At 42.2% G+C, this 25,000-nt stretch overlaps 3 protein-coding genes across 8 annotated transcripts; 1 reads left to right on the forward strand and 2 right to left on the reverse strand.

Annotated features, from left to right (window-relative positions):
• Nucleotides 1–3,900: 3,900 nt before the first annotated feature.
• Nucleotides 3,901–9,116, reverse strand: dcun1d2b (DCN1, defective in cullin neddylation 1, domain containing 2b). The gene is given in 8 exon segments (XM_080884831.1): nt 3,901–5,202; nt 5,745–5,841; nt 6,151–6,233; nt 6,319–6,449; nt 6,607–6,775; nt 6,849–7,065; nt 9,044–9,049; nt 9,051–9,116. Coding segments are annotated over 8 exon segments (834 nt in total). The 5' UTR covers nt 9,102–9,116; the 3' UTR covers nt 3,901–5,122.
• Nucleotides 7,083–19,849, forward strand: tmco3 (transmembrane and coiled-coil domains 3). Of its 6 annotated transcripts, none has more exons than XM_080884825.1 (15): nt 9,260–10,124; nt 10,856–11,051; nt 11,875–12,191; nt 12,913–13,080; nt 13,419–13,598; nt 13,689–13,889; nt 13,993–14,121; nt 14,223–14,315; nt 15,431–15,617; nt 16,702–16,819; nt 16,907–17,102; nt 17,233–17,383; nt 17,494–17,573; nt 17,665–17,814; nt 18,428–19,849. In XM_080884825.1, exons 2-15 carry the CDS (start codon nt 11,018–11,020, stop codon nt 18,539–18,541), a joined length of 2,118 nt encoding a protein of 705 aa, XP_080740951.1. In that variant the 5' UTR covers nt 9,260–10,124; nt 10,856–11,017; the 3' UTR covers nt 18,542–19,849. The 6 variants fall into 6 exon arrangements, with proteins under 6 accessions (XP_080740956.1, XP_080740951.1, XP_080740953.1 ...); XM_080884827.1 differs by having other exon boundaries at nt 10,856–10,955; XM_080884826.1 differs by having other exon boundaries at nt 10,859–11,051.
• A 1,414-nt stretch (nt 19,850–21,263) lies between these two features.
• LOC308398347 (potassium-transporting ATPase subunit beta-like) lies at nt 21,264–24,906 on the reverse strand (the record flags this gene model as incomplete). Its single annotated transcript, XM_080884925.1, has 7 exons — nt 21,264–21,422; nt 22,279–22,371; nt 22,632–22,694; nt 22,793–22,998; nt 23,110–23,223; nt 23,308–23,436; nt 24,795–24,906. 7 exons carry the CDS (start codon nt 24,904–24,906, stop codon nt 21,264–21,266), a joined length of 876 nt encoding a protein of 291 aa, XP_080741051.1.
• Nucleotides 24,907–25,000: the final 94 nt, after the last annotated feature.

Genomic DNA, 25,000 nt, shown 5'->3' on the forward strand with positions numbered 1-25,000 from the left:
TGCGAATGTGCTGTGGGCTCGAGTGCAAGCTTGTCAGCTGGTGCTGGACCTTGTTGAGAATCCTCCTGTCCCATGAGAGAGGAGTAAGAGGGGAGCATCAGTGACCCCCTGATACCATATAAGCTCAAGAGCTCAACACTTTAATCCCTCCTTCAGTGTTTTAAGCATCTTTATTCATCACCTCCTCTGACATCAGCAGCTGATCTATGCTTCAGTTATGTGCACTGGTAGAGACCTGTTCTCAGTTTCTTTAATCCCTACTTGGTTGACTGCAAATTACACAAATGTGCCACACCCAACCCTTATTTACATTCATCAGCTGCCCTTATTATTATACTCAGAGTAACACTAGACAAAGCATTACCAGAAGAACAATGATCATGATGATATACAGCAGGAATGCAAGTTGATAAGAGGCAACTGTTAACAAGTAGCCATTTTACATACACTCAAACATGATGGGCAACTCGTCCTCAGCAGGAGGATGTTTTCTCCCCTCCCATTTCCTGCTGATTTTTTTAAAAACATCTCTGAAATCACTGTGCTGGGTTTGTGTTAAGTGCAACTGGACATAAACAACTTTTATATAACACAAATGTATTATTATTATTATTATTATTATTATTATTATAAATTGGTATGTGTTGTTCAATATGAGCTGAAAGAACTTTTTAAAAAAAAAGTAAAACAAAGAGGCATGGGATCATTTCACAGTGGGGTCATCGGATAGTTTGTCCAGCAGAGGGCACTCTGACTCCTCTCCAGCACATTACCAATGACATCATTTTCCCTTTTTCAATAAAACTTCAATATTCATAGTTCTCAAGCATTTTGCCCATCACCATCTAGCTGTTTGAAAACTCTGAGGGGTAAATATACAAAGGTCACTGGATCAAGGCAACTGTAGTTAATTAAAACTAAACTAAAATCAAAAACTACAAATAGTTGTGAAAAAAACCCACCTTTTACAAGATTGTTAAAAACAACATGCTTTATTGACAACATTTATCAAGAAAACAATGTTCGGTATGCTTTTGCAGCAGAAACATTACTCTGTAAATACCTGTTTTCTTGCCAGCAAAAATAACACTGTCTTAAAGACCATGACCACGTGCGACTAGAAACAGCCGATCGCACATTCGACAACTAAAAATGCACTGAATGTAACAGAACACTAAATACTGGAAGTTGTTTTGTCACTCCTGAACCACAGGTGTTAGATAACAGCCACCCTGGCTGACGGTGGCGATGCTGACAGGACGGAAACTTTGTTATTAAAGCAAGATGTCTAACTTAATTACAACGGCAAACACTGTGACGCAATAATCAGTCTGGAAGTGAACCCACAATCCAGTCCCGATTTACCTTGAACTTAAAAAAAAAGAAAGAAAGAAAATGATACATTCACACACATACCACCACAGTTTATGAGTGACTGTGTTTACATAAATATGAGCATTTCCAACCAGGTTGTCAAGTTATTTCCCCCTGTAGGTAGCTGCAGATGCAAGAGAATTACTATCTTTATTCAGCACATGGTTTAACTGAAGTGACAACACATGACAGAACCAGAACTGACAAATACAGGAAGCCGCACAGCTCACCCTGACTGAGGAGAGGGTGACGGGGACCTGAGCTCTGGTACCTTCTGCCTAGGGGTGCAACGATATTCGTATCGATATTGAACCGTTCGATACAGTGCTTTCGGTTCGGTACGCATATGTATCGAACAATACAAAATTTGTAATTTATTTTATCAACTTTCCTTCTGACGATGCTGTCTGTGTTGAGCGCTCAGTGAATCTGCGTTCGACTACTCCGCCTAGGGTTGACAGTGCAGCCTAGGCGGAGTAGTCGAACGCAGATTCACTGAGTGTTCAACACAGACAGCATCAGAAGGAAGAGCGCAGGGCAAGCTAGCGAGACAGAAGTTAAGCTCTCCTTTTAACATGGACCTCCCCCACTCTCATTCAGATCTGGCGTTTGGAATTATTTTGGTTTTCATGTGACGTATGACCCTGAAGGTAAGCAAGTCATGGACTAAAGTAAAACAGTATGTTGGATGTGCCATGCAATGCTCAATTACATGGGTGGGAACTAGTGTGTTAGCGCAGTTAGCTCGTTAACGTGTTGGCCGTCTAGCCCCATGCATGGGGCGATTGGCGGTAGCTCGTTAACGGAGATTTGCCGTGTTGTGGCGTTAACGTCATTTCAACGAGATTAACCTGAAAGCACTAGTGGGAACACAACGAATATGACTGCACATTTACGCCGACATCATCCTAGTGCAAAGACAAGTGGAAGCAGAAAAAAAACAAGCAAGCATGCTACTAACTTTAGCCGAGTCATTTAGACAGCTGTTTAATATGCTGCTGAGAATATAGCCCAGAAGAAGCGGATAGTATAGCTTTTATTTTGGAAAGAGACATTTCTCTGTAATAAACTCTCTTTTCCAAAGATGAGTGATTCCTCAATCAGATACAGGGCTTGCAATATCGCTAGCCCGACGTCCCGGAGCTAGCGATTTTTCCAGTCGGGCTACCAAAATCTATCTCTGCCCTGCCCGTCGGGCTATTGTAGGAAGGAAAAATATATGTCAATGCTTTTGCATTCTTTCGGAAATGTAGCTGGGTAATTATGTCATTGGCATCGGTGAGCCACTGTCAATATGTGACATATTGAAATCGCGTTTGAATTTGCGCTTGTTTTTTTGCTTTCACTTTGCAATCGCGGGAACTGTGTATAGAGAGCGACAGCACTGATCTGTGAGTGATGATAATTTGCGCACCAATTCCTCTGACATCGTCTTATTAATCGTTAGCTTACTATGCAAACATGACAAGTGAAATCTCCCGCAGCTTAAACATGTGAGAGGTTGATCGCGCAGAGAATCGCTGAGCTTATGTGAGTGCGCGTGTAAAAGCAGCAGGATATATATTTGACTACGATGACCTGGATGACTGAGAACCTTCACAGACAGATATATATTTTAGTTCTGCTGAGCCAAATAAGACAGGTCAGGGTGAAGAAGTGACAGCCAAAGAAAAGCTTACCACAAAACGGAGAAGTTATGACAAATCAGACTATAAGGCAAAAAGAAAGTGCAGCTTTATGGTTTCATGGACAAAAGAATTTCTGTGGCTGCAATATGACGAGCTAAATAACCAGGGCTGCACATAAGTGGTCCGCAGGTGCGCATTCGCTGTCAAAATAAAAAACACGCACAAGGGTTAGGGTTAAATTTAAAAACTGTACTTTTGAGTTAAAATATATATTTATAATTTTAATAAATGACAAATTAAAAAGGCATGAACATTTTTTTGTATCGAAAAAATATCGAACCGTGACACCAAAGTATCGAACCGAACCGAACCGTGAATTTTGTGTATTGTTGCACCCCTACTTCTGCCATACTCTGGGATGTAGAGTGTTTTAGGTACACTTAAAGAGAAACAGTTAATCCTATTAATAATGATAATAATAATAATAATAAGCATTGCTGCACTGATCTCTTAAGTGTTAAAAGGCTCAAGTCTTCATTAAACTACAGAAAAGTGAGAAATGCTATAGCCCACTGCCACCACTAGATGGCAGCCTGAGCAGTGTTCATGTTGTCCTATGTAATAAATTCAACCAAATCTATAAAAAGCAATCTTCAGCCGTGTAAACAATCAGTTAAAATACTCCTTGCTGCGATGCACAACTTCATTATAAAAACGTTAGCACGTGAGAGAAACCTACTGCCACGAAACGCGAATAACTCCGATGCTCCACACAGTGCCGTCTGATTAAATAAAAACGTATAATCCTACAACAGAAAAAGTGTACTTCAGTGCAGTTTGTAGAGGTGACAAGTCATCCTCACCGGGATGACAGGAAAGAGTCAGGGCGCCCCTCAGCTTCTCTCTGTGTTCGTACTTTTAATCGCTGCTAAAGTCAAGACATAAAACCAACAAGTGTAATGCTGCAGCATCCCAAATGCTGCTTTTGCACCAACAACAAAAAAAAGTGCCACGACCTGTTTTTGCTCTTCTAAAGCTCCTTTAGAAGAGCTTCAGGCCTGAGCGAGCCACAGAAGTCACAACAAAAATCTACCAGCGTCAGTCTGAATACGAGCACATTAACTGACTGCTGCACTTCTCTCTGCAATCACCTGCGAGCTCCTCAGCTCACTTGAGAATGCCCCAAACAGCAGTAACATGTTTATCTCATCAACTTCATTTCCTTTTACGATGCTTTTTTTTTTTTGGTAATTCCTAATTCAGAACACAGACGTCCCTCTCTGAGCCTCTGCAGGAGGTAGAGCTATCAGGAGCAGCACAGAAAGCCTGCAGTTAGTGACAGAGACAGACGTTCAGTGGGGTTTGTGTGATGAAATGAAAGTGACACCACTGTAACAGATCGATAAAGCCTTTGTGATTCTGCTGGTGCTCAACAAACGTGCTTCTCTACCTAGATCTCTGAACACAAGATGTGGAGTTTAAGGTGAATTATTCCAGCTTTTTACATATCAACAAAACCAAAGATATGTGGGATGGTATTGTAAATAAGGCAATATGCACAGACACACACACAAACACACTCAAGCTCACTTCCTCTGTCTGCTCTCACTGTAACTTGGAGAGCAACACATTCGCAACATCCGTGAAAATAACCTTAATAGCACCACCCCCACTCACACACACACACACACATCATGGCACCACTCCACACTAGCTCACAAAACATGCAGAGTTTAACTTCCAACCGACTCTCTGGCTGTCACTGTACCGAGGCTGCTGGTTAGTGAGTCCACAGGTGTGGTTTTACACCTGTCGGTGAGAAGTTTGAGCATTTACATCCTCTTCACATTGCTGTTTGTGTCAGCAAACAACAACTAAAAAAAGAAAAAAAGTTCTCTTTCTGGCTGATTCCCGTCCTGCTTTCCATTTTAAAAGTTCGGGTCTCTCCCTTTCAGAGGCATCGTATGCAGTTGGAAGAACAATCCTAATGGAAAAAGCTGCAGTCAGGCTTAATTAGAAGTAGTCTCATTTTTGGCTCGTTTGTATCAAAAACCTCATTCAGGAAAAGAAAACAGGAAGAAATGCGAAACTCAATCCGCTGCATGAAGCCGGGACAAACATTATGTCACGTTGCGTTTGGTCCCCATCACAATCGGCCGAGCAAATTCCACAAAGTCGTCGATCAGGACGGGCCAGGCCCCTGAGGAGAGTGAGCAGAAGAGGAATACGTTAGAGGGAATATAAATAAACAAGATTTAAGTAGTGAAATCACGATTCAAGACATCACAGATAAGAAAGTTAGATAAAAGGGTGGCCTTAAAGGAAGTGACTCTGCTGTAGATGGTTTTTAACGGCCTGCCAATTCTTTTGCCTGCTACTTGTCAACTTTCCTTCATTTTTTTTTTAGATTCACAACACACGCTATTGAGATATACCCAGTTCTTGCTAAGAGCTGTTTAGCTGCTGAAAAAATACAATTTTATACCTGTCAAACTGACTTATTGTTGGCCTTTATCATAGATTTAGCTTAAGAAATGTGAACTATTAGAAAATCTGGCTCATTTAAAGCAAAAGAAAGCAATTATTGGTGGCTCAAAGCATTTGCACAGTACTTCAAGTCACTTGTGCGCTGGCGTAGGGGCAGACAAAGAGACAACACCCTGAATTATTCGTATTTAATGTTACAACTGATGAGCTTTCAATGTGTTCACCGATCATCTTCATCCAGACTCGTTAGCTCACCTTCCTCATCATAGTTTGACATGTCGTCTGCAATCATATTGCCAAAGTCCAGGAGGAGGTTCCATGTGTCCCTGGGAATCGATCGTTTGTGATGCTCCTGAATGCAGCACAGCAACAGGAAACGTTTGGAGTTTCATTGTGATCATAAAAAAAAACAAAAAAAACCCCACTTTTTTTTTTTAAATTACAAAGGCAACAAACAAACAGCCTCAATTAAAGGTGACATAACTCTAAACTGTCAAAAATCAATGTGGGGGATTGGATTATTTCTTTTATATAGGTCAACAAGATGGACAAAGCATGCTTGAAATGCCAGGGAAATCGATTCATGCATGTCAGATACCCAAATGTCCCACTGATCCAAAAATGAAAAGAACGGGGAGACAACAGAACATCCCACACTCACCAGCAGGAAGCGGTTCCACAGATCCAGGAACTTGAACCGACCTGTGAGAACTAGATTCCAGTAAGCCACGGCCATCTCCAGGTCTAGAAAGCAGAAAATCTGTTTAAGGGTGGATGCTTCATGTTTTTGATTAAAAACAGTGTTTTCCCTACACACTGTCATTCTTACCTAACCCCTTCTGGCCTGGGTTCTTGGCAAAACTGAAGGTAAACTGGTAGAAGTCTTTGAACTTTCCTGAGTCTTTCAGCTCCTGCTCTAGTCTGGGAAGAATGGCCTTAAGCTTTTCAGGGCTGTCGCACCTGTAGGACATGATGATGATGTAAAGTCTGAAATATGAAACCTTAAATACTCGTATGACTCGTCTTACAGAGTCAAACGGCACAGTACATACACTCATATGTCAGAAATGCAGTACAGTTAATCACAAAATAGATTTCAAAGCCAGTTACTGCTCACCCTAGCTCAGCCATGCCATCCAGGAACTCCTTCCTGCTGAACTCGCACTGCGTGGCTGCTCTGAACTTCCACGCCACCACCAGTATGCTCATGCTCGCCGGATCTAGAATCAGGTCATCGCAGAATTGCTGGATCCCGTCGATGCCTATCTTGTTCTCATCCTGGGGATCTACAACAAAAGCCGAAAAGAATGAGCGCGACGGGATGAGCGGATCGCTCCGATTTCAATCCCTGACACCTGCCTTTGTATCTGTTGTAGAGCTGCTCCAGCTTCTTGCGGTCCACTGAGGTTTTCATGGATTCTTTGTAGTAGAGGTCTGGGTTCTGGAAGTAGTTGTCTGTGGCGACTTCTAGTTTCCAGTCATTCTGTGCCAGGCAGTACACAGCTGTCCTTTCGCCTGCCTGCGTGAAGGACATAAACTGCCGAACTTTGTCCTTCTGTGATGACTTCAGCTTGTGCTGGAAAGTAAGGAGGGATGCAGGTGAATGCAGGGGCCAAAATATAAATGAAATAGGAAAGAGTATCAAATGTGATAAGGTAAGATAGACACGGGTAGGGATGGGTATCGAAACCCGGTTCTTGTTGAGAACCGGTTCCCACTATTTCAATTCCTTGAAAGTGTTTGCCATTTTTGCAAACAATTCCCTTATCGATTCCAGTCGCCCCGAATGACGTCACCACGTTGCAGAGCGTTGCTTACCTGGCAGGAAACACGGTGCCTAAGCGGCTCAAATGCTCAAAAGTTTGGTTATACTTTATGAGAACCGATGACAACAGGGCAACTTGCAATACTTGCAAAGTAGAGATTTCATTTAAGGGAGGAAACACTGTGAATTTGCAAAAGCATTTGCTCACAAAACACACGATGACCTTAAATGAATGTCGTGTTTTTAATTCCGCTCCGGACTCGTGAATCTCAACCCAGCAGCAGCGGTAACGTTTGCACGTCCTCTCCCGTTAATGCGGCAGGTAAATAATCAACTAACAGTGCATATTATGTTAGCGCGATCTGCCTTATTACAAAACCTGCCATTACTGTGCATTTAGGTGACCATGATGAGAGAGACAGACAGAGTCTGGCTCAGATGCTGGCAGTTCTCGCTGCAGTCTACCGATAGCGTCTCCTTTCAGGCCAGGATAGACAAATGTCACCGAGCAGTGACTAAGTTTGTGGTCAAAGGCTTGAACCTATTTGCCACAGCAGATGCCCCCGATTTCACTTTGGTAAGTGAATGTGTTTAATTGTAGGCAGGGACATTACTGGATATTCTTGTGTAATTGCTACAGAATAATTTATGTTACACTTTGTTATTGCAACGGGATAATATTTATTTTATTATTTTACATTTACAATTTTTTTTTCCTGGGGACCCTGTGACACCCCATTGAAGAGCCGTAGGCTGGACCTCTTAAGATCTCACTGTTGGGTTTGTAAGGCCATGCTACTCCTAAATTTCTATCTTGTTCAAAGAGAAGATATAAAACAAAGTTCTAAGCTAATCGACCTTAGTGTTCTCCTTTTTTAAAAATAAGAATCGATAAGAGAATCGATAAAGAATCGAATCGTTAAACAGAATCGAAAATGAAATCAGAATCGTGAAAATCTTATCAATACCCATCCCTAGACACAGGCCCTTCTTTCAAGTAATTAAAATATTTCAAGCTGCATATAAATTCAAATAATGCTCATCAAACCAACATTACAAATTCTGGACCCCTCTAAGTCCTGGGGTAATGGAGGACAGGTCCCCCACTTCGCCAGCTTTGGTAATCCTGCCATGCATCATCAGACTGCACACCAACATTCAAACATACAGGGTAAGTGCTATTAGAGTACGCTAGAGTGCAAAGACTTCCCTTTAAGTTGAGGCTTTCACTAGAAACTCCACAGAAAACTTGCTGTGCGGTCTCTCACTACTTTAAGCTTTGCATGTAATTAAAAAGTAAAAGGCTGGAAACCAGGTGTGCCACAGCGCTGATGTTAGCACTTGCAAATGCACGGCCACGAGGTTCGGTTAGTCCACGAATATGCTGTTTGATCATGTGGCCCGTCTTTGCAGACCTGACCCACGCGATGATCAAACAGCAAACGCACTATGGCAGGCCACAGCTCGTCGACCTGGTCCTTCTAGGCACGGGGGAGGGATCCTTCACGGGGTATCCTCACCTGGGTCAGCATCGCAGACGAGCTACCCCATAAAGGCAAAGGTACGTGGCGCAAGTGCATGCATCCCGTCTCAAAAACATCAACAACTGACCTCCCGTCTCCCCTCACATTCCTCACACACATCTCTGACGATGCGACACTTGGCCGCGGACACCCCGACCCCGCACACTGCGGTGACCCCTGAGCGTCAGAGACAGCTGTTACTGTCTGAGGAGCTCATAAACGGGGATAAACAACTCTAACGGTTTCTCATTTTTAATCTCACCTACCATTTTTATCACCCGCTGTTTTGGCCAACTTGAGATCCAATTTCCCCCAGGCACGCATGCGCAAAAGAACTGGGCTACTGTACGGCAATTGGAGTCGTGGGTAATGTAGTTCAGCACCGCTGAAATTCAAGATACAATCCCCGCTTCGGTAAAATACTTGTTTTATTCTTAAATATTGTGCAACGTCTCTGACACCGCCTAAAAAGTCTCATTATTACTCCGCGTCTATTACTGCGATACTACACCGTGAGTATAACCCTTGTTGAGGGGGACGGGTCATAGAACTAGGCGTGGAGATAATTTAACGGTATTTTTTCTCGCTTCACCGAAATAATACGACTTTACACAACAGTGAAAATGTGTCATAACCGAAAAATAAAAGAAAAAACGGAGAAGCGCTACCATAACGTAAAAGCACTTGACGCAAGAGTCGAGTCGAAAACGCAAAACACCTGAGAACTACAACTCCCATATCAAATCTGATAAAGATGTTTCGGAAGTAATCTGAAGATGGATCTTTAATTTTTATCGACAGGAATATGTTCTGAAAGCAGAGGAGGGGTTGTTTAGTTTTAGTTGCGCCTGGTGTAAATGGGGAGGGGATCCGCTGTCGACACACACGACTGTCATTTCTTTGCTAATGTTAGCAAAGTTGAGATAGCGTTAACGGCTGTGTCACAAGTGTGTGTGTGGACTCAGCTGGCTGGAGCTGGTCTGACAGCTCCGGGCAATTTGGAAGCTAACTTAGCTTTACCTAACAGCTTATTCAACTTTAGCCACACTAGAACTAACTCAGCTGTTTTAGGGACTGGGCGTTTGTACCTACCTGGGAAAAAAAGTATTGTTACCCCTTCCTGTCTGCCTGCACCGACACTGCTACCGACGGCCCGGAGGTCGGAGTAAACATGAAGTTGGTGGCCAAGTAAAAACCGGTGAACGCCTGCACCGACGCTGTCTCCAGCTATGTGGCAGGAGAGGAGGGGTGGTGGTAGTGCGGCACAACAGCACGATTGTTTCCTTCTTCTTCTGCTGCTCCTTCAGTCGTGGAGTTGAGAGCCAGGACAGTACACACATTTCGCAGGTAGTGATTTCTTTACTCATCTGTTTCTGCTGATATACCCACTCATAGAAGTCGAGTAATCTGTGTTTGGGACAGTGAAGAAAATGGGTGATTTCACTGGCTGTCCGTGCTGTTTCCTCGGTATGTCATTCATACCTGGCGGTGTGTGTTATTAAGATAGCTAAATGTCCTCCCCGTTTTATTTTACATTGACACGTCTGTGCTCCATTTTTTATGTGTTTTTTATGCACATCCTGACAAGGTAAAACTTCAAGTTTTAGGTACGAGTCCAAAGTTTAGTGCAGATCACCTGTGGGAAGGAACATTTTCATTTTACTTGAGTATTTCTTTTTACATCACTACAACAACAAAGACTTTGTCATACAAAGCAATGTATTATATTTTTAAAAATCTACTCTATCGAAACCAAATAAAACATTAACCTTTAATGTTACTGTGTCAGTAATAATAATAGAATGGAGGCTGTTTATAATGGCATTGGTGTTTTATTTTTAACATACATAACCTGTTATATAGTCATTTAACATTGTTAGTTTTTCATGGTGTATACGCGGTCTTTTTTCATAGATCAAGCGTTTGTAAAGTGAAAGGAAATGTAGGGGAAATGTTTAAACTGCACTTCTGGTTTTGTTTACATTAAATTCTCTGAGGGTGACATGGCTTTTTTCAAGTTTGTAATGCCTTAAATCTGAGAACCTGTGTGTGCGCGTATGTGTGCTTGTCCATTTCAGCAGCTCAAGACGGAACAGTGGTATTACTGATTTCTAGCTGCAGTGGCAGAGCGTCTGCAGCCTAGCCCAAAGGAAGAAGGACATAGGAGGAGTTTGGAAAGTAAACATCTCTCAGCTTGACTCATGCTCACAACAGTGCAGACTGCCTTGGCTGCGAGTTGAATGTATTCAGTGTTGGTGTGGATAAAGATTAAATGTAAAGCAACCTGGATGTTTTGTTTTTTTGGTTGTTTCTTTTTTAAATACAATCCTTTCCCTCACTATATACACTGCAGCGTATTTGATGAAGGCAGCAGAGGAAGCAGCTCTGGAATTTTTTACAGGTTAAGCATTCAGTCACATTAAGGTGAAGCTTAATAATAAGAACTGCTAGCAAGACGGAACTCATGTTCAGCTGCCACCACACCCTGCTTAAAGACTGAACAGGCTGTTGGTATAACAATAGTAAATATACAGGTTGCATAAGTACACACTGTATCTCACATAACAACACTCACTTTGCTTTCAGAGCTGCCTTAATTCTTCATGGCTTATATTAAAAAAAAAAGTGCTGGAAACATGGGAGAGGGATTTTGGTCCAAATTGACATGACAGCATCACACATGGCTCCATGATCTGAGTCATATGTTCCACCACATCCCAAAGGTGCTCTACGGATTGAGATCTGGTGACTGTGGAGGCCATCTGAGTGCAGTGAACTCATTGTCATGTTCAAGAAACCAGTTTGAGATTATTTGCGCTTTGTGAGATGGTGTGTTATCCTACAGGAAGGAGCCATTGGGAGATGGGTAGATGGTAGTTTGGTTTTAAGGGGATTACTTAAATCACATTTCTTTCCCATTTTGATGCTCAGCTTCAGTTCCAGAAGGTTGTCTCAACCATGTCAACAAATGCATTGAATTTTTGCCATATGACTGGCTGATATATAGATATATTTGCATTGACACTCAACCCATCTTAATCTGTCATACTATTTTGTTTTTTTTTTACTTTTTAAAAAAAACCTTTTCCATATCCAGGCCTCACACCCGTCTTCAGTCCCCCTCACACCCTGGTGAAGACGCGAGTAGGACTTTGGATGCAGGCTGTATGTTGGCTGCTGTGCCTCAGCCTGGCAGGGGCATCTGCCGTGGTCCACAAAGACCAGGTGGCCCAGCATGCCGTCAAGCTCTATCGAAGTAAAAGGGCTGCACACGGGCAGAGCTGGGTGGCTGGTAACTGCAAGCGGCTGGTGGGCCTCCTACGTCAGAAAAATGTGGTTTTCAAGAAGCTGGAGGCTGCTGCCGATGCTGTTGGGAAAGACCGGAGCCTTTCAGAGACTGAGAAACACTTCCAGGTACCAGACTGAGAAAAAGCAATCTGATGGAGCCAAGAGCTCCTTTCAAATTGTTATCCACTGAAGAGTTAGAGACATTTAACTTTTGCATAACCTGTAATTCTTCTTTAGGTCTCTAAACTGTTTGCCTCTCTGACTGTTGCACAGAATGACTGTGCATGCTTATAATTCATGTTTCCTATGATATGTGCATGTAGCGATAAGATGACTGGTTTGATTAAAACAACTAACAGGAGAAATAGCTAAGCACCACTTTTAGACTTTTATACCAGACCAAGCTGAAAACACATTTAAATTTAATGTGGTTTCTTCAAATCTTCAAAGTTTTTTTTTCTAGTTTACCTCTGAAACGATCTGAATGAAATGCCTTCTGGTTAACTCACTAAAACACAACACCAGACTGAGAGGCAGTTTCTTCCCCAGAGCTGTGACATCCATCTAAATTCAACATGTGACTTTCTGCACATATTTATTCTGCATATACGGATAGTGTGCATTCAGTTGTTTTATTGTGTTTAAGTGCCTCTTCTGATGTGTGCCGAGAGTCACATAAAATGCACCTTCATCCTATTGTAACCTGCTTCATCACAATCTGTTTTGTCCTGTTTGTCATGTCCAGTCTCCGATGAAGAATTGTAAACTGCACTGCACACGGTGGCTTCAGTGAAAGATGACCAGAGACATTTTACCGATTGACAAGTTTCTGTTTGTCTGCATTAAGGTTCACACTCTGGAGGTTTTGCAGAAGGAGCTGAATGAGAGCGAGCACCTCGTGTTCCAGGCGTTGCACAGCCTGCAGAGAGCGCTACAGGGAGACTACAAGGATGTGGTCAACATGAAGGAGAGCAGCAGACAAAGGCTGGAGGCCCTCAGGGAGGCAGCCATAAAGGTGAAGTCAGCTGTGTTTCATTATTTGTATCTCAGTTTTTCAAAAGACAGGGAAATATCAGAAGCCCAACAATCAGATGACCCACTATGAGTAAGCTCTTTGGTGACAGTGGAAAGAAAAAACTGTCTTTTAACAGGAAGAGACCTGTAGCAGAAATGGAAACTCCCAAAAAAGACTATCCAAAATGTAAATTTATTATCAAATAAGTCCTGTGTGAATATAGGAGACTGTTGATATGATCATCCTACAGACCTCAAAATTTAAGACTGAATCTTTAATACACATTTCCTACATTCATCTCTCCTAACATATGCATGGCCCCTCTTATCTCACTTCAGGAAGAACAGGAGTACGTGGAGCTGGTGGCGGCTGAGAAGCATCAGCAGGAAGCTGTTAAAAGCGCTTTGGCCCAGAACAAGACTCTGTCCATCCTGGATGAGATCCTGGAGGATGTCAGGAAGGCAGCCGACCGACTTGAGGAGGAGATCGAAGAGCACGCCTTTGACAACAACAAGCAGGTCTGCAGACAGTCACTGTCACATATTTTGGTTACTCAAAAACTGAAGATGATAGTGATTGTAGCTCCTTCCGTGCTGTGTGCTGTGTAGATGAAAGGAGTGAATGTAGAGGCCGTGCTGAGAGTGGAAGACGACGAAGAGAATGGAAGCAAGAGGAAGAACAAGTCCAGGCAAAAGGAAGTGGAGGATGACCTGGGACTGAGCATGCTCATTGACTCGCAGAACAACCAGTATGTTCTGACTAAACCGCGAGACTCAACAATGCCGAGAGCCGACCACCACTTTATCAAAGTCAGTCATTCCTCGCGTGTATAAGAAGCAGATACTCTGTATTAATTTGTTTTGAGTCGTTTTTAGTCAGTATTGACGGGTTTTTTTAAACATGTATGTGCAGGACTTGGTTTCAGTGGTGATGTTGTCTCTGCCCTGTGGCTGGATTTGCACTCTGGCGGGTCTTCCTCCCATGTTTGGATATATCATCTGCGGGGTCCTGCTTGGTCCTTCTGGGCTCAACAGCATCAAGGTGTGTGAGAGCGAGACTGTAATTAATTTTTTTTAAATCAGTCTTTTTTTCTACTTTCTGTGTTTGTTGTTTATATCTGTGCTCGGCTTTGCTTGTTGCAGTCTATGGTTCAGGTGGAGACTCTCGGGGAGTTGGGTGTGTTTTTCACTCTCTTTGTGGTCGGACTGGAGTTCTCACCTGAGCGCCTCAGAAAGGTAAATGAAGAAGATTTTGCTTTTGGAATAATGCAAAGGCAAAGGCAAGTCTGGCACTGATGCCAATGACATGGTCAAACTGTTCTGTGTGTTGTATTGCGGTGGTGCAGCATGACACGAATTAACCAACATCAGTATGAAAGCAACTTTTAAAACAATACTTTTATGTCCTTCAATGTTTGGTTTAGAGCAGGGGTCTCCAACTCCAGTCCTCGAGGGCCGCTGTCCTGAAACCTTTCCATGCGACCCTGCTGCAACACACCTGAATACGATTAGTAGGTCATTAGCAAGACTATAGAACCTGACTGCATGCTGAGGTGGCAACCCCTAACCCTACTCATGTCAGTTTAAGTAAATGTAAGTGTTAGGAATAATGTACTTTTATTGCACCATGTTCATTCACTCATGAGCTACTGGAACATGAATCAAATGGCTGAGTTGCCACCTCAGCATGCAGTCAGGTTCTGTAGAGTCCTTCTAATGACCTACTAGTCGTATTCAGATGTGTTGCAGCAGGGACGCATGGAAAAGTTTCAGGGCAGCGGCCCTTGAGGACTGGAGTTGGAGACCCCTGGTTTAGAGCCTGATTGGTATATTATTAGAGCTGAAAAGAAGGCGACTGGACTTTACGTTTTTTGAAGACCGCACAAGGGTTTAAATACCTGGGACTCTCAACCTTTTGGTTTTAGAAGTGAAGAAGCCTCTTGGATGAGAAGAGAAATGATTTTAAAAGAAAACTTAAAGAAGTCTGGTCGCTTTCTTTCTAACCTCCTTAAACAGCAGTGACCTGGATGACCGAGAAACTACGCAGACATATATTGGATGTTAGCAGCTGATGTTTGCCAATGTAATGTGTAATTACTGTCCAGTTTGTGCTAATATAGAAGCTTTTTTTATGCTTGGGATAATTTAGAAAAAGTTTAAGTAGCAGCGGACATGCTGAAGAATATTGGCTGATACATCTAGATTTAATTCCACATCAGTATTAGAATGTTTCTGTAAAATCCACTATTGCTCATAGTCTAGTTGTTTTAATACCATTTGTTTTTAAAGCCTCTGTTACTTACTTTATGGACAGTCATCATCCAGTCATCAACCTGTCTATGTGTGCATAGGTATGGAAGATTTCAGTTCAGGGTTCCTGCTCTTTGAGTCTGCTGATGGTAGGAGCCGGTTTGCTGTGGGGACAAGTCCTGCATATTCGACCCACCCAGACTGTCTTCATCTCTACTTGTTTGTCCTTGTCCAGCACTCCACTGGTGTCCCGCTTCCTGGCAGGAGGAAGCAGAGGAGATAAGGAAGGTTTGTGTTTTATGTGTCAGGACATAATAAAGCAATCATCTGGTTATTACCAGGTCCTAAAATTAGGTAAATACAGTATCAGATGAACAATAACACATGATACATTACACAGTGTCCTTGTGTATTTTATAAGAATGAAGCCAAAATGCAGAAGCTGTATGAGGTGATCCACCTCATACAGCTTCTAGGTTTTAGAACCACCTTTAGCAGGAGAAACGCTCAAGACCAACAAACTGACAAAAATTCTGCTTTCATAGAGGTGATCACACTTGCTGATGATCAGTTAAATGTATCTGATTAGCAGTACCTGAATGCTACTTACCTCCTAATTCCTATGAAAGCAGGAAAGTGTGCTTAGTTTTTCCACACACTGCTTCTGCATTTTCCTGTAGTTTTGTTCAATAAATAATGATATGGTATAATATTTTGTATTGTTGTTTACCTGAGGCTGATGTTGCTTGCGGTTGTACTAACCTAGTTTATGACCTGCTAAGGGGTTATGTTCTATAATAAAACCTTAGAAGTATGCACTTTCACACAAGTGTTTTGAAAGTCTTCTCATTAGATTGTTTAAAGCGTTTGAGGGAAACAGACCGTGTGTGTCTGTTACATGAAGAGAACAGGTTGCATTTAATTGCTATGAGATGTGACTAGCTGGTTTTTCCTCTTCACTACTTCCATTTCAAAGATAAAAAACAGAGAAAATCTATATTTATCCCTCTGGCCACATTCCAGAAAGTTAAGCATACCTCAGATACCAGTTATAGCAGCATTCAGCAGATCCTCCCTTACCTCTGATAGTATATAGCTGAGTAGGATTTTGTGACCTGCATGCCTGTGTTGACTTCTGCTAGCACAGCAGCGGTAAATGATTTTTGCTCACAGTGAAGAAAAATCACATTTATTTTACATTTAAGAGCAGCTTGCCTATCCACAGGCCTTTTCCCATGCCATTACTCTAGGTAATTTACACATTTTAATGTAGGCAAATTTAATATCACACTACATCCGCTTATACAATATTGATTACTAGGAGTGTTTTCCTTAGCCAGTGATCATTAACGTGTTTGTGTGTGTGTGGCAGCTGAGCTGGACTACAGCAGCGTTCTCCTTGGGATGTTGGTGATGCAAGATGTTCAGCTCGGCCTCTTCATCGCTGTCATGCCGACTCTGATCCAGGCACAAAGTGGAGAGTTGGACGGGTGTGTTGGTCTTTCTGTTGTTATTGCATGTGTGCTCTGTGTAAACACGCACACAGCATTGTAAACTCTTCCCTCTGTGCACCGCAGCTTCCTGTATGGCAGCCTCCACGTGCTCTATCTCCTGGCCCAGGTCCTGGTGTCGCTGGCTGCTGTGCTTCTGCTCTGCTTGCTCTTCAGATCATTCCTGATTGGCCCCTTTTACAAGAAGCTTCACACTGAGAGCAAAGGCAACAGGGAGATCCTGGTGCTGGGGATGGCAGCTTTTGTCTTTTTCATGCTGACAGTATGCTGTCTGTTTTTAACCTTTTCTTTTAGATAAAGATCTCACTTTATTCACTTATTATGTATTTCATGTTCTTGTCTAACCCGTCGTGTGTCTGTGCTGGTTCTTTTCTTGCTGACTCATGCTGCAGGTAACTGAGGTGCTGGATGTTTCCATGGAGCTCGGTTGTTTCCTGGCTGGAGCTTTGCTGTCCTCACAGGGTCACATGGTCACAGCAGAGGTCATGGGATGCATCGAGCCGATCAGAGACTTCCTTGCCATCATCTTCTTTGCTTCTATCGGTTAGCCTGAACGCGATCATGTGACTGATCTGACCTTGGTGTTGCGTTAGTTTTGTGTTGTTTACCGTGACTTTACTGAATGGTAAGTGTGTGTCTGTGTGATGCTGCAGGTTTCCACGTGTTCCCGACATTTGTGCTGTATGAACTCACCATCCTGCTGGCGCTAACTCTCACACTCGTCATTATGAAGGTACAGACTACTCCTGTGTTTTGTCTTTGTTTTTTGCTTTTCTTTGTCTAGCTCCAGTTTCTGTTTCATTTGACTCCTTATTTCCTTCCAGTTTATGATGGCTGTACTCGTGCTGTCAGCAATCTTGCCTCCAGGGTCTCGGCACATACAGTGGATCGTCTCTGCTGGCCTCGCTCAGGTCAGCGAATTCTCCTTCGTCCTGGGCAGTCGTGCGCGTCGAGCTGGCATCATCTCCAGAGAGGTCAGTGATTACCTCTTATGTTAGTGTTGGCATCTGTTTTACTATTCAGACAGAGGAGAATATAGTAGGTGCTCAATTTGACTTTTGTTTGCTTCGTCTTCTGCCTTAAATAATCATTTATTAATGATTGTTTAAAGCAGAATTAGACGAGACCTATAATACCCTGTTCCAGGTCAATACTTTTATGTTATTCTGAGCTGTAGCTGACTCGCCCCTCCCTTTCAGCCAGTTTTCTTCTGATTGGCTGCCCCTCCCAAAAACAGGTTTGAACAGTAGCTGGGCAGATCTTCATGTGTAGTGTCAATCATCCATTGTCTATTTACAAAGAAGAACCAACTGCATTGGTTAGTTTTTAGCCAAAAGACCTATTATCTCTGATCTAAGCTAATCCTATAATGACGCAGTAATCTTTGCATCGTAAAGAATCGTGACTAGGACGACCGTCTATGTCACTGATATCTTGGCATTTAAGAACATCCATCTCTCTCCCTGGGGTATCATTGTGGAATAAATCAAAGAGTGTTAAATTAGCTTTATTCAAAGTCTGTGTTAATGACATTTCGCCATCTGATTATTGGATCTTTATTTGGTTTGCCTCTCTGGCTCTGTGCAGGTGTACCTGCTGGTCCTCAGCGTCACCACTCTCAGTCTGCTGCTGGCTCCGCTGCTCTGGAAGGTTACCACACACAGATGGGTTCCCCGCACCGAACGCAGACCAGTCACATGACCACACTGACTTCAGCACCAAAGGGTTCTCGTTTGAGTTTTGCAGAAATAACAGTGGCATAACAAGAAGTTTTATTTATGCAGGACCAAATCTCCCTCTTTTTCTTCTTCTTCTTCTTCTTGTACTGACTCAATCTGCTGCTTTAGAGGAGAGTGACTTGAGGTCCTTAATCAAAGCCTGCTTCTGACTGTTAAAAAAGCCTTCATTACAGTTTCTCCATCCTAGGTATGGTCCAAATTGGTGTAACATGTAGTGTATGTGCTAGATAAACTATACTGTATTTTAATATCACATGCTGAAATAGTTTTACATGTAATCTGGAAACATCTGTAAGGCTCGGTGGTGTCTGCTACTTACAAAAAACCTTTGATAGAAAGCACATGTTTTGAGGAGAAGCACAACAGATAAGAGATCCTTTACGCTGTGACGCTTTTGATGTCAGAAATGCCTTTCTTCTTATTTTCAGACACTTGTTTCATCAGTCATTCCGTCACTTATGCAATTTGAACCTTAGATTTGCCTCCTCCATGTAGAAATCACATGACAGTTCAACACATCTCCATATATTGTTTTGTGATCTTATGAATAGGTGAAATATTTGGGAAGTATTTTTTTTGTATTATGTAAAACGACCTCCGTCGTTCTTCTAGATGACTATATTACTGTTCACTTTGTCTTCTTCGGCTCTTGGTTATCGTAGATGACAGATTGTGCTTCTGACTGACGTAAAAACCTTCTGTGTGCTGTATTTAATCAGAAGTGGGTTATTCTGATCATCGTGCTACTGTGAATTTTGCTATAATAGCACTCTCTGAAGACTGTAGTTTGTTACTCTTTTTTTTCTTGGCAAATGTCAGAACACCGTGGTAGGTCACACTACTAACAAACTCAGAAGGTAGATAATGAAATACATGATTTTAGGAGCAGAAATGCATCAGACACTAATGACAACTCTTCGCTGACGTTACGTTTGAATACAAAATGCACTAGTTAACCCTGAATGTCAAACTTATGTGCCTGCTCAACACTTCTCTGCACTAAAAACAAGACTTTGAGGAGTGTATTCCTGCTCATCTTGTGCTGTTAGTGTCTTATATTCCATAAAGTGCAATGTAAATGTGTCCAACAGCCAGGTTACTGAATATTTTAATATGATTCTCAGATACTGTTTCTTTCTTTTCTGTTTACATACATGTGTGTTGGTGGTCATGGCAGACACTACAAGTCATAAAGAAGTGCTGTTTTCATTCATGATTGTGTATTTCTAAACTGCTAAATTCATTTTATTTATTAAAAAGAAGATGACAACGAAGAATTTATTTGGTCTCGTGTTTGCTTTCCTTCTTTGATCCAGTAATTGCACTGGGAAACTTGGCAATTAATTAACTGTAGTTGTGTTGTAGAGACGCAAAAAGTTGCTTAAGAGGTTCATTTCTGAAAAAATCTACAATAATCAGGAACTTTGTTAGCTACGCCTGTTCAGTTGCAAATCTCTAATCAGCCAATCGCATGGTTAAGACCACCTGCTGAAGTTCAAACCAATCATCAGATCAGGATGCCGGGATTTTCCCACACAGCCGTCTCTAGTGTTTATAGAGAATGATCTGAAAAAACAAAACCAGATGGTGTAATGGTGTGGAGGACATACGACATACAAGTGTATTACATACACTCGTATGTCTTCACACGCATATACACTTGAGCGACATCCCCTTCTAGATTGGTAGGGTTTAATATGATGTTGGTCAACCATTTACATCTCTAACAGCTTCATCTCTCCTGGGAAGGCTTTCCACAGGATTGAGGAACGTGTGGGAATTTTTGTCCATTCATCCATTTGTGAGGTCAGACACTGATGTTGGATGAGAAGGCCTGGCTCAGGTGTGGGGTTGAGCTCAGGACTCTGTGCAGGCCAGTCAAGTTCTTCCACACCGAACCTGCTGTGGTTCTACGTGGCCTACCTTGTTGTGGCTGTTGTTCCCTATTGCCTCCACTTTGTTATAATACCACTAACAGATGACTGTGGAATATTTAGTTCCACATGAATGTTTATAGAAGCGTTCATGTGTGTCTGTCCACGTGATTAAAACATTCACTCGTCACCAAACACAGTAATCCTTTCCACGAAAACGACAGCAGGCTTACGAGACCTCAGGAAACCTCAATAATAATAATGTGAGACACACCTACACGTGTCCGTCTGTGTCTCTGTATGTGTGCACACCAGCATGCTTGCACCGTGTAAGCTGATAACTTACAAAGTCTGCAGTCAGCACATCCCTGAGAAACCTCCTCACTGTCATCATCCTATTATCTCGAGGAGACGGCAGCCAGTTACAGACACTCTACAGCTGATACTCAGATTTTTATTAGTCAGAAGTGACCGTTCTGATTTTGCTCATTCTCATAGTCAAAACTATATAATTGTTCATATCATTTTATTTGTTATTATTCAGACTCTTCATTATGTTGCTTAAATACATTTATCCACTGTTTCTAAGGACACATTTGGAGGTCACAACGCTTGAATTTTGCTCCTTCAGATTTCTAGATCTTACAATTTATTTTGCAACAACATTAATAAATTACTTGGAAACTTAGGTCTATAGACTGCTTATGTTGAATACAAGTGGCTTAAAGGCGGTTTGATAAGTATCCCTACAGATCCAGATACATGATACTAGCAGGTGAGTAGTGGTACTGTGTGACTATCTGACATGGTTCATTTCACTGCTTTGAGGTAAAAGACGACTTTCCCCTCATAGGGGTCGTGGATGTTTTCGTAGCTGATCTTTTCAGACACCACTCTGCACTGGATCTTGGCTTCCTTCTCTCCGACCAGGCTGAACCGAACGGCCACCAGTGGGTTGACATAAGTAGGCTGTAAAAGAAAGAAAGAAAGAAGAAGAGGCAGAGTGTTGGTTCCTTACCCAAGTGCAACATAAGAACGAGGGTACCTGAACAGAAAAAAAAAGTGCTTATGATGTGGCACCGAATCATCTCAAGACTCTTATGATAAAATAATGGTAGAGAACCTGCAACAGTATAAATAAAAAACTCCAACAATCCAACAATCATCAGTGAACAAGCACTCAACAAAGAGGATTGTGAATTCGGTGTCCATATCTGACATCCAGAGATCAAAGCAAATGAGACACGATGTTTCTAATTTTAGCACTTCTGTGCATGTGAACAAAGGGAGACACAAACATTCGTTTAAAGAGCGAGTTCTGGTCAAAGCACTGAAGATCAAAGTAGTTCCACCCAGAGTAAATGTCTGGCTGTGTTTTAGGGCCAAATACCATAACTGTAGTTTTGTTTGTATTTGGCTCATCCAGGCCATTATAGATGAAAATCCCAGGGTGTGATCTCCATAGCAAAATAAAACGCCTCTAGTGTTTTCCTATATTTAGCCTTTATTGGACAAAATGGTTGAGAATGGGCAGGAAATTTGGTCCAGGCTGAATTAAACCCAGGTCTCTGCAGCCTTTCAGCACATAGCCATGCTCTGCATCCTGTATGCTCCACTAATATGTTTCATCTTTGTTCTTCAGTTCAACTCATGTTATCAAATTAAGTAAGTAATGAGGTTAAGAAAGCACAGAGTGACCAGTTTCATTATTTCTGTGTATCAGGCTGGTGTTTCACCCTTTTTATGTATTTGTGCTAAAAGCAAATGAAGGTTACTGTACATGGAAGAAGCCTCCTGAATATTAGATCATTATCTGCTGTCTTACCTGTGCTAGATTTCCATAGTATGGGAAGTAGGAGGGATCCATGATTCCACCGTCTGGGAAATACTCTATTTTTGCCACACTGTCCTCTCCATCCTACATCCAAACAGAAACAGAGTTTTATTTTATTGAAAGAAGAGCTTGATTCATTTTGTGAATCTTTGTTAAACTGTGGCTGATGAGTTTAAAAGGCAGGAGATTAACAGACAGGAAGCGTGTGATGGAAAGAGCTGTGAAAGGTGGAAAATGTGTTGAATCCAGTGTTTTTCCACAGTATAGAGTCACCCTATACCCACTACTTTTTTCAGATATTATACTACTACTTTACTACTTTAAAGTAACTGCATGCAGCTCACCAGTATGGTGCAGTTCACATATGGGGGCCGAGCGGTGTTATTAGAAGGCAAAAAGTCAATAATCTGCAGACAAAACACAACATTTGCTTTTAGTTCTGGTTATTATATGATGTCATTGCTTTTCTAGCTTAAATATCCTGACAGAGTGAAACCAAACGCACCCTGTTCATCTTGATGACGACACAAGGCATGGTGCTGTTGTAGCCAAAAGTCGGATCCTCAATTCCAGAGCAGGGTCCCAGCATGCTCTGCGTGAAGGGGCAAGCCCACTTGGTGTGGTGGGGGGCAGAGAAGGTCTTCTGGATGAAGTACTTCCCCTTGGTGCAGTTGTAGTTGTTGCACTCCAGCTGCTTGGTGTCATTGTAGGCTAAAAGAGAGAGGTGAAAACAGAGCCAGGTGTCTTTTTTTAATTTTCTTTGACATATGTGCACATTAAAAGTTACATAATGCAGAATAAATCGTGTATGGGAACACTAACGCTTCAGGAAGTCGTGAAGGATGTTGGCCATTTCCATACAGCTGGCCTTCTCTGACGTGTTGTAGGAGATTTCAACGTCTTCCTCTCCGTATGTGTCCGGCCACACCATCACCCCTGAGTGGGAAAGCAGATGCTTATGAGGCACTGAGATATCTTTTGTGATTATTTATGTATTTATGTATTCATGATTTATGTAACCTGGTGATGTTAGTCGATCTTGGTAGTCAGGTTTGTAGGGACTGATGGTGTACATGAGGACCCAGATCGCCAAAGAAAAGAGCCCCGTCATGATGACGTAGAAGGCCACATAGTACAGACTAATGTACACTGTGAAGGAAGGAGTTTATTAACACACCTTTATGGGTACATCAATAAGTGTTTTAGTTATCAATGTTGCTCACTCTGAAGCTTGGAAAATCAGAGTGAGAGAAAGAATATTTACTGTACACACTAGCAAGGCAGCTCTGCCTAATGTGGAAACGCAGAGGTCAAGGTGTCCTCTGCTGCTGCAAACTGAATTTAATCTCATTGTAAGGTCAAACAGAGAAGGGTGCACAAAACTTATCATTACTTATCTCTCGCTGCTCTAGGAGTGCATGACATGTGACTGGGATCACGCGTGTCTTTCAGCAAACACACACACACAGATACTGTTGAGGCCTTTTATGTTTTATGTGAAAGAAAAACAACTACACTCACCGGCCACTTCATTAGGTACAGCCTTTCAACTGCCCTTTAATGTAAATGTGTAACGAGCCAATCGGCCCTGACTTATATGATTTAAAGAGGGTTTACAGAGAAAGGGCCGAAAACAGAAAACATCCAGAGAGTGACAGTGCCTTGTTGATGCCAGAGGTCAGACTGCTTTAAAGTGATAGAAAGGAATTAGTAACTCAAATATTTACTTGTTACAAGCAAGTTCTGCAGAAAAGTACCTCTGAAAGACAGCAAATTAAACCTACAACAACATAAGATCACACTCGGTGCCATTCCTGTCATCGAAGAACAGGAAGCTGAGTTACAGCTTCACACAGTTTCAATTTCTGCTGTGACATTTGAATCTAGGGTCAGAGCCCTCAACACACCAAACCTTAATGGTAGCAGATGGGCTACAGCAGGAGAAGACCACATCTGGTGCCATTCCTGTTAGCTAAGAGCATGAAACCGAGGCTACTTAACGGATGGGAAGAACTGGTCAGTAGAAGATGGAAAAATGTTTCCTGGTCTGATGACTCTCGTTTCAGCTACATTCACATTTTAGGGTCAGAATTTAGCATTAACACCATAAAAACATGGCTCCATCCAGTTCAGGATGGTAGTGGTGTAACAGCATGGGGGATACTTTCTTGGCACGCTTTGGGCATCTTAGTACCAACTGAGCTTCATTTAAACACCACAGCATTCCTGAGTATTCTTGCTGACCACATCAAATCCTTTATGAGGACAGTGTGCTCATCATGCGCACCATGTCACAAAGCTCAGATCACAGCAACAATTCAAAATAAAATACAGACAAAAAGAAAAGAAAAGATTTAAAGGTTATTAGGACAATTTTTAACATGTAACTTGACTGAATGAGTGCTATCAGCATGTTTTAAATAATCTGAAAAATACTTGTTGCAAGCGGTTTAAAAATTCTAGTCTATTTAATGCAGGAGAGGTTAGTGAAGTCATGTCCTTGTTACCCCATTTCTCTGGCGTTCTTCCCATAAACGTCCCATTTTCCGAGTTCCAGACAAAGCGGCCGAAGTCTTCACACCGCTGCCCGCAAGTCCTCTTTTCCTTCAGAGTGGCCATGATGGAGCTTCACAGCAAACCTTTTCTCTTTCCTTCTCTCAGCTCAGTAAAGACAGCTGTAATATTTCTTTCTTCCCTCTCTCGTCCCTCTCCA

This window comes from Rhamphochromis sp. 'chilingali', assembly GCF_963969265.1.
Source record: "Rhamphochromis sp. 'chilingali' genome assembly, chromosome: 6".
NCBI classification, from domain to species: domain Eukaryota; kingdom Metazoa; phylum Chordata; class Actinopteri; order Cichliformes; family Cichlidae; genus Rhamphochromis; species Rhamphochromis sp. 'chilingali'.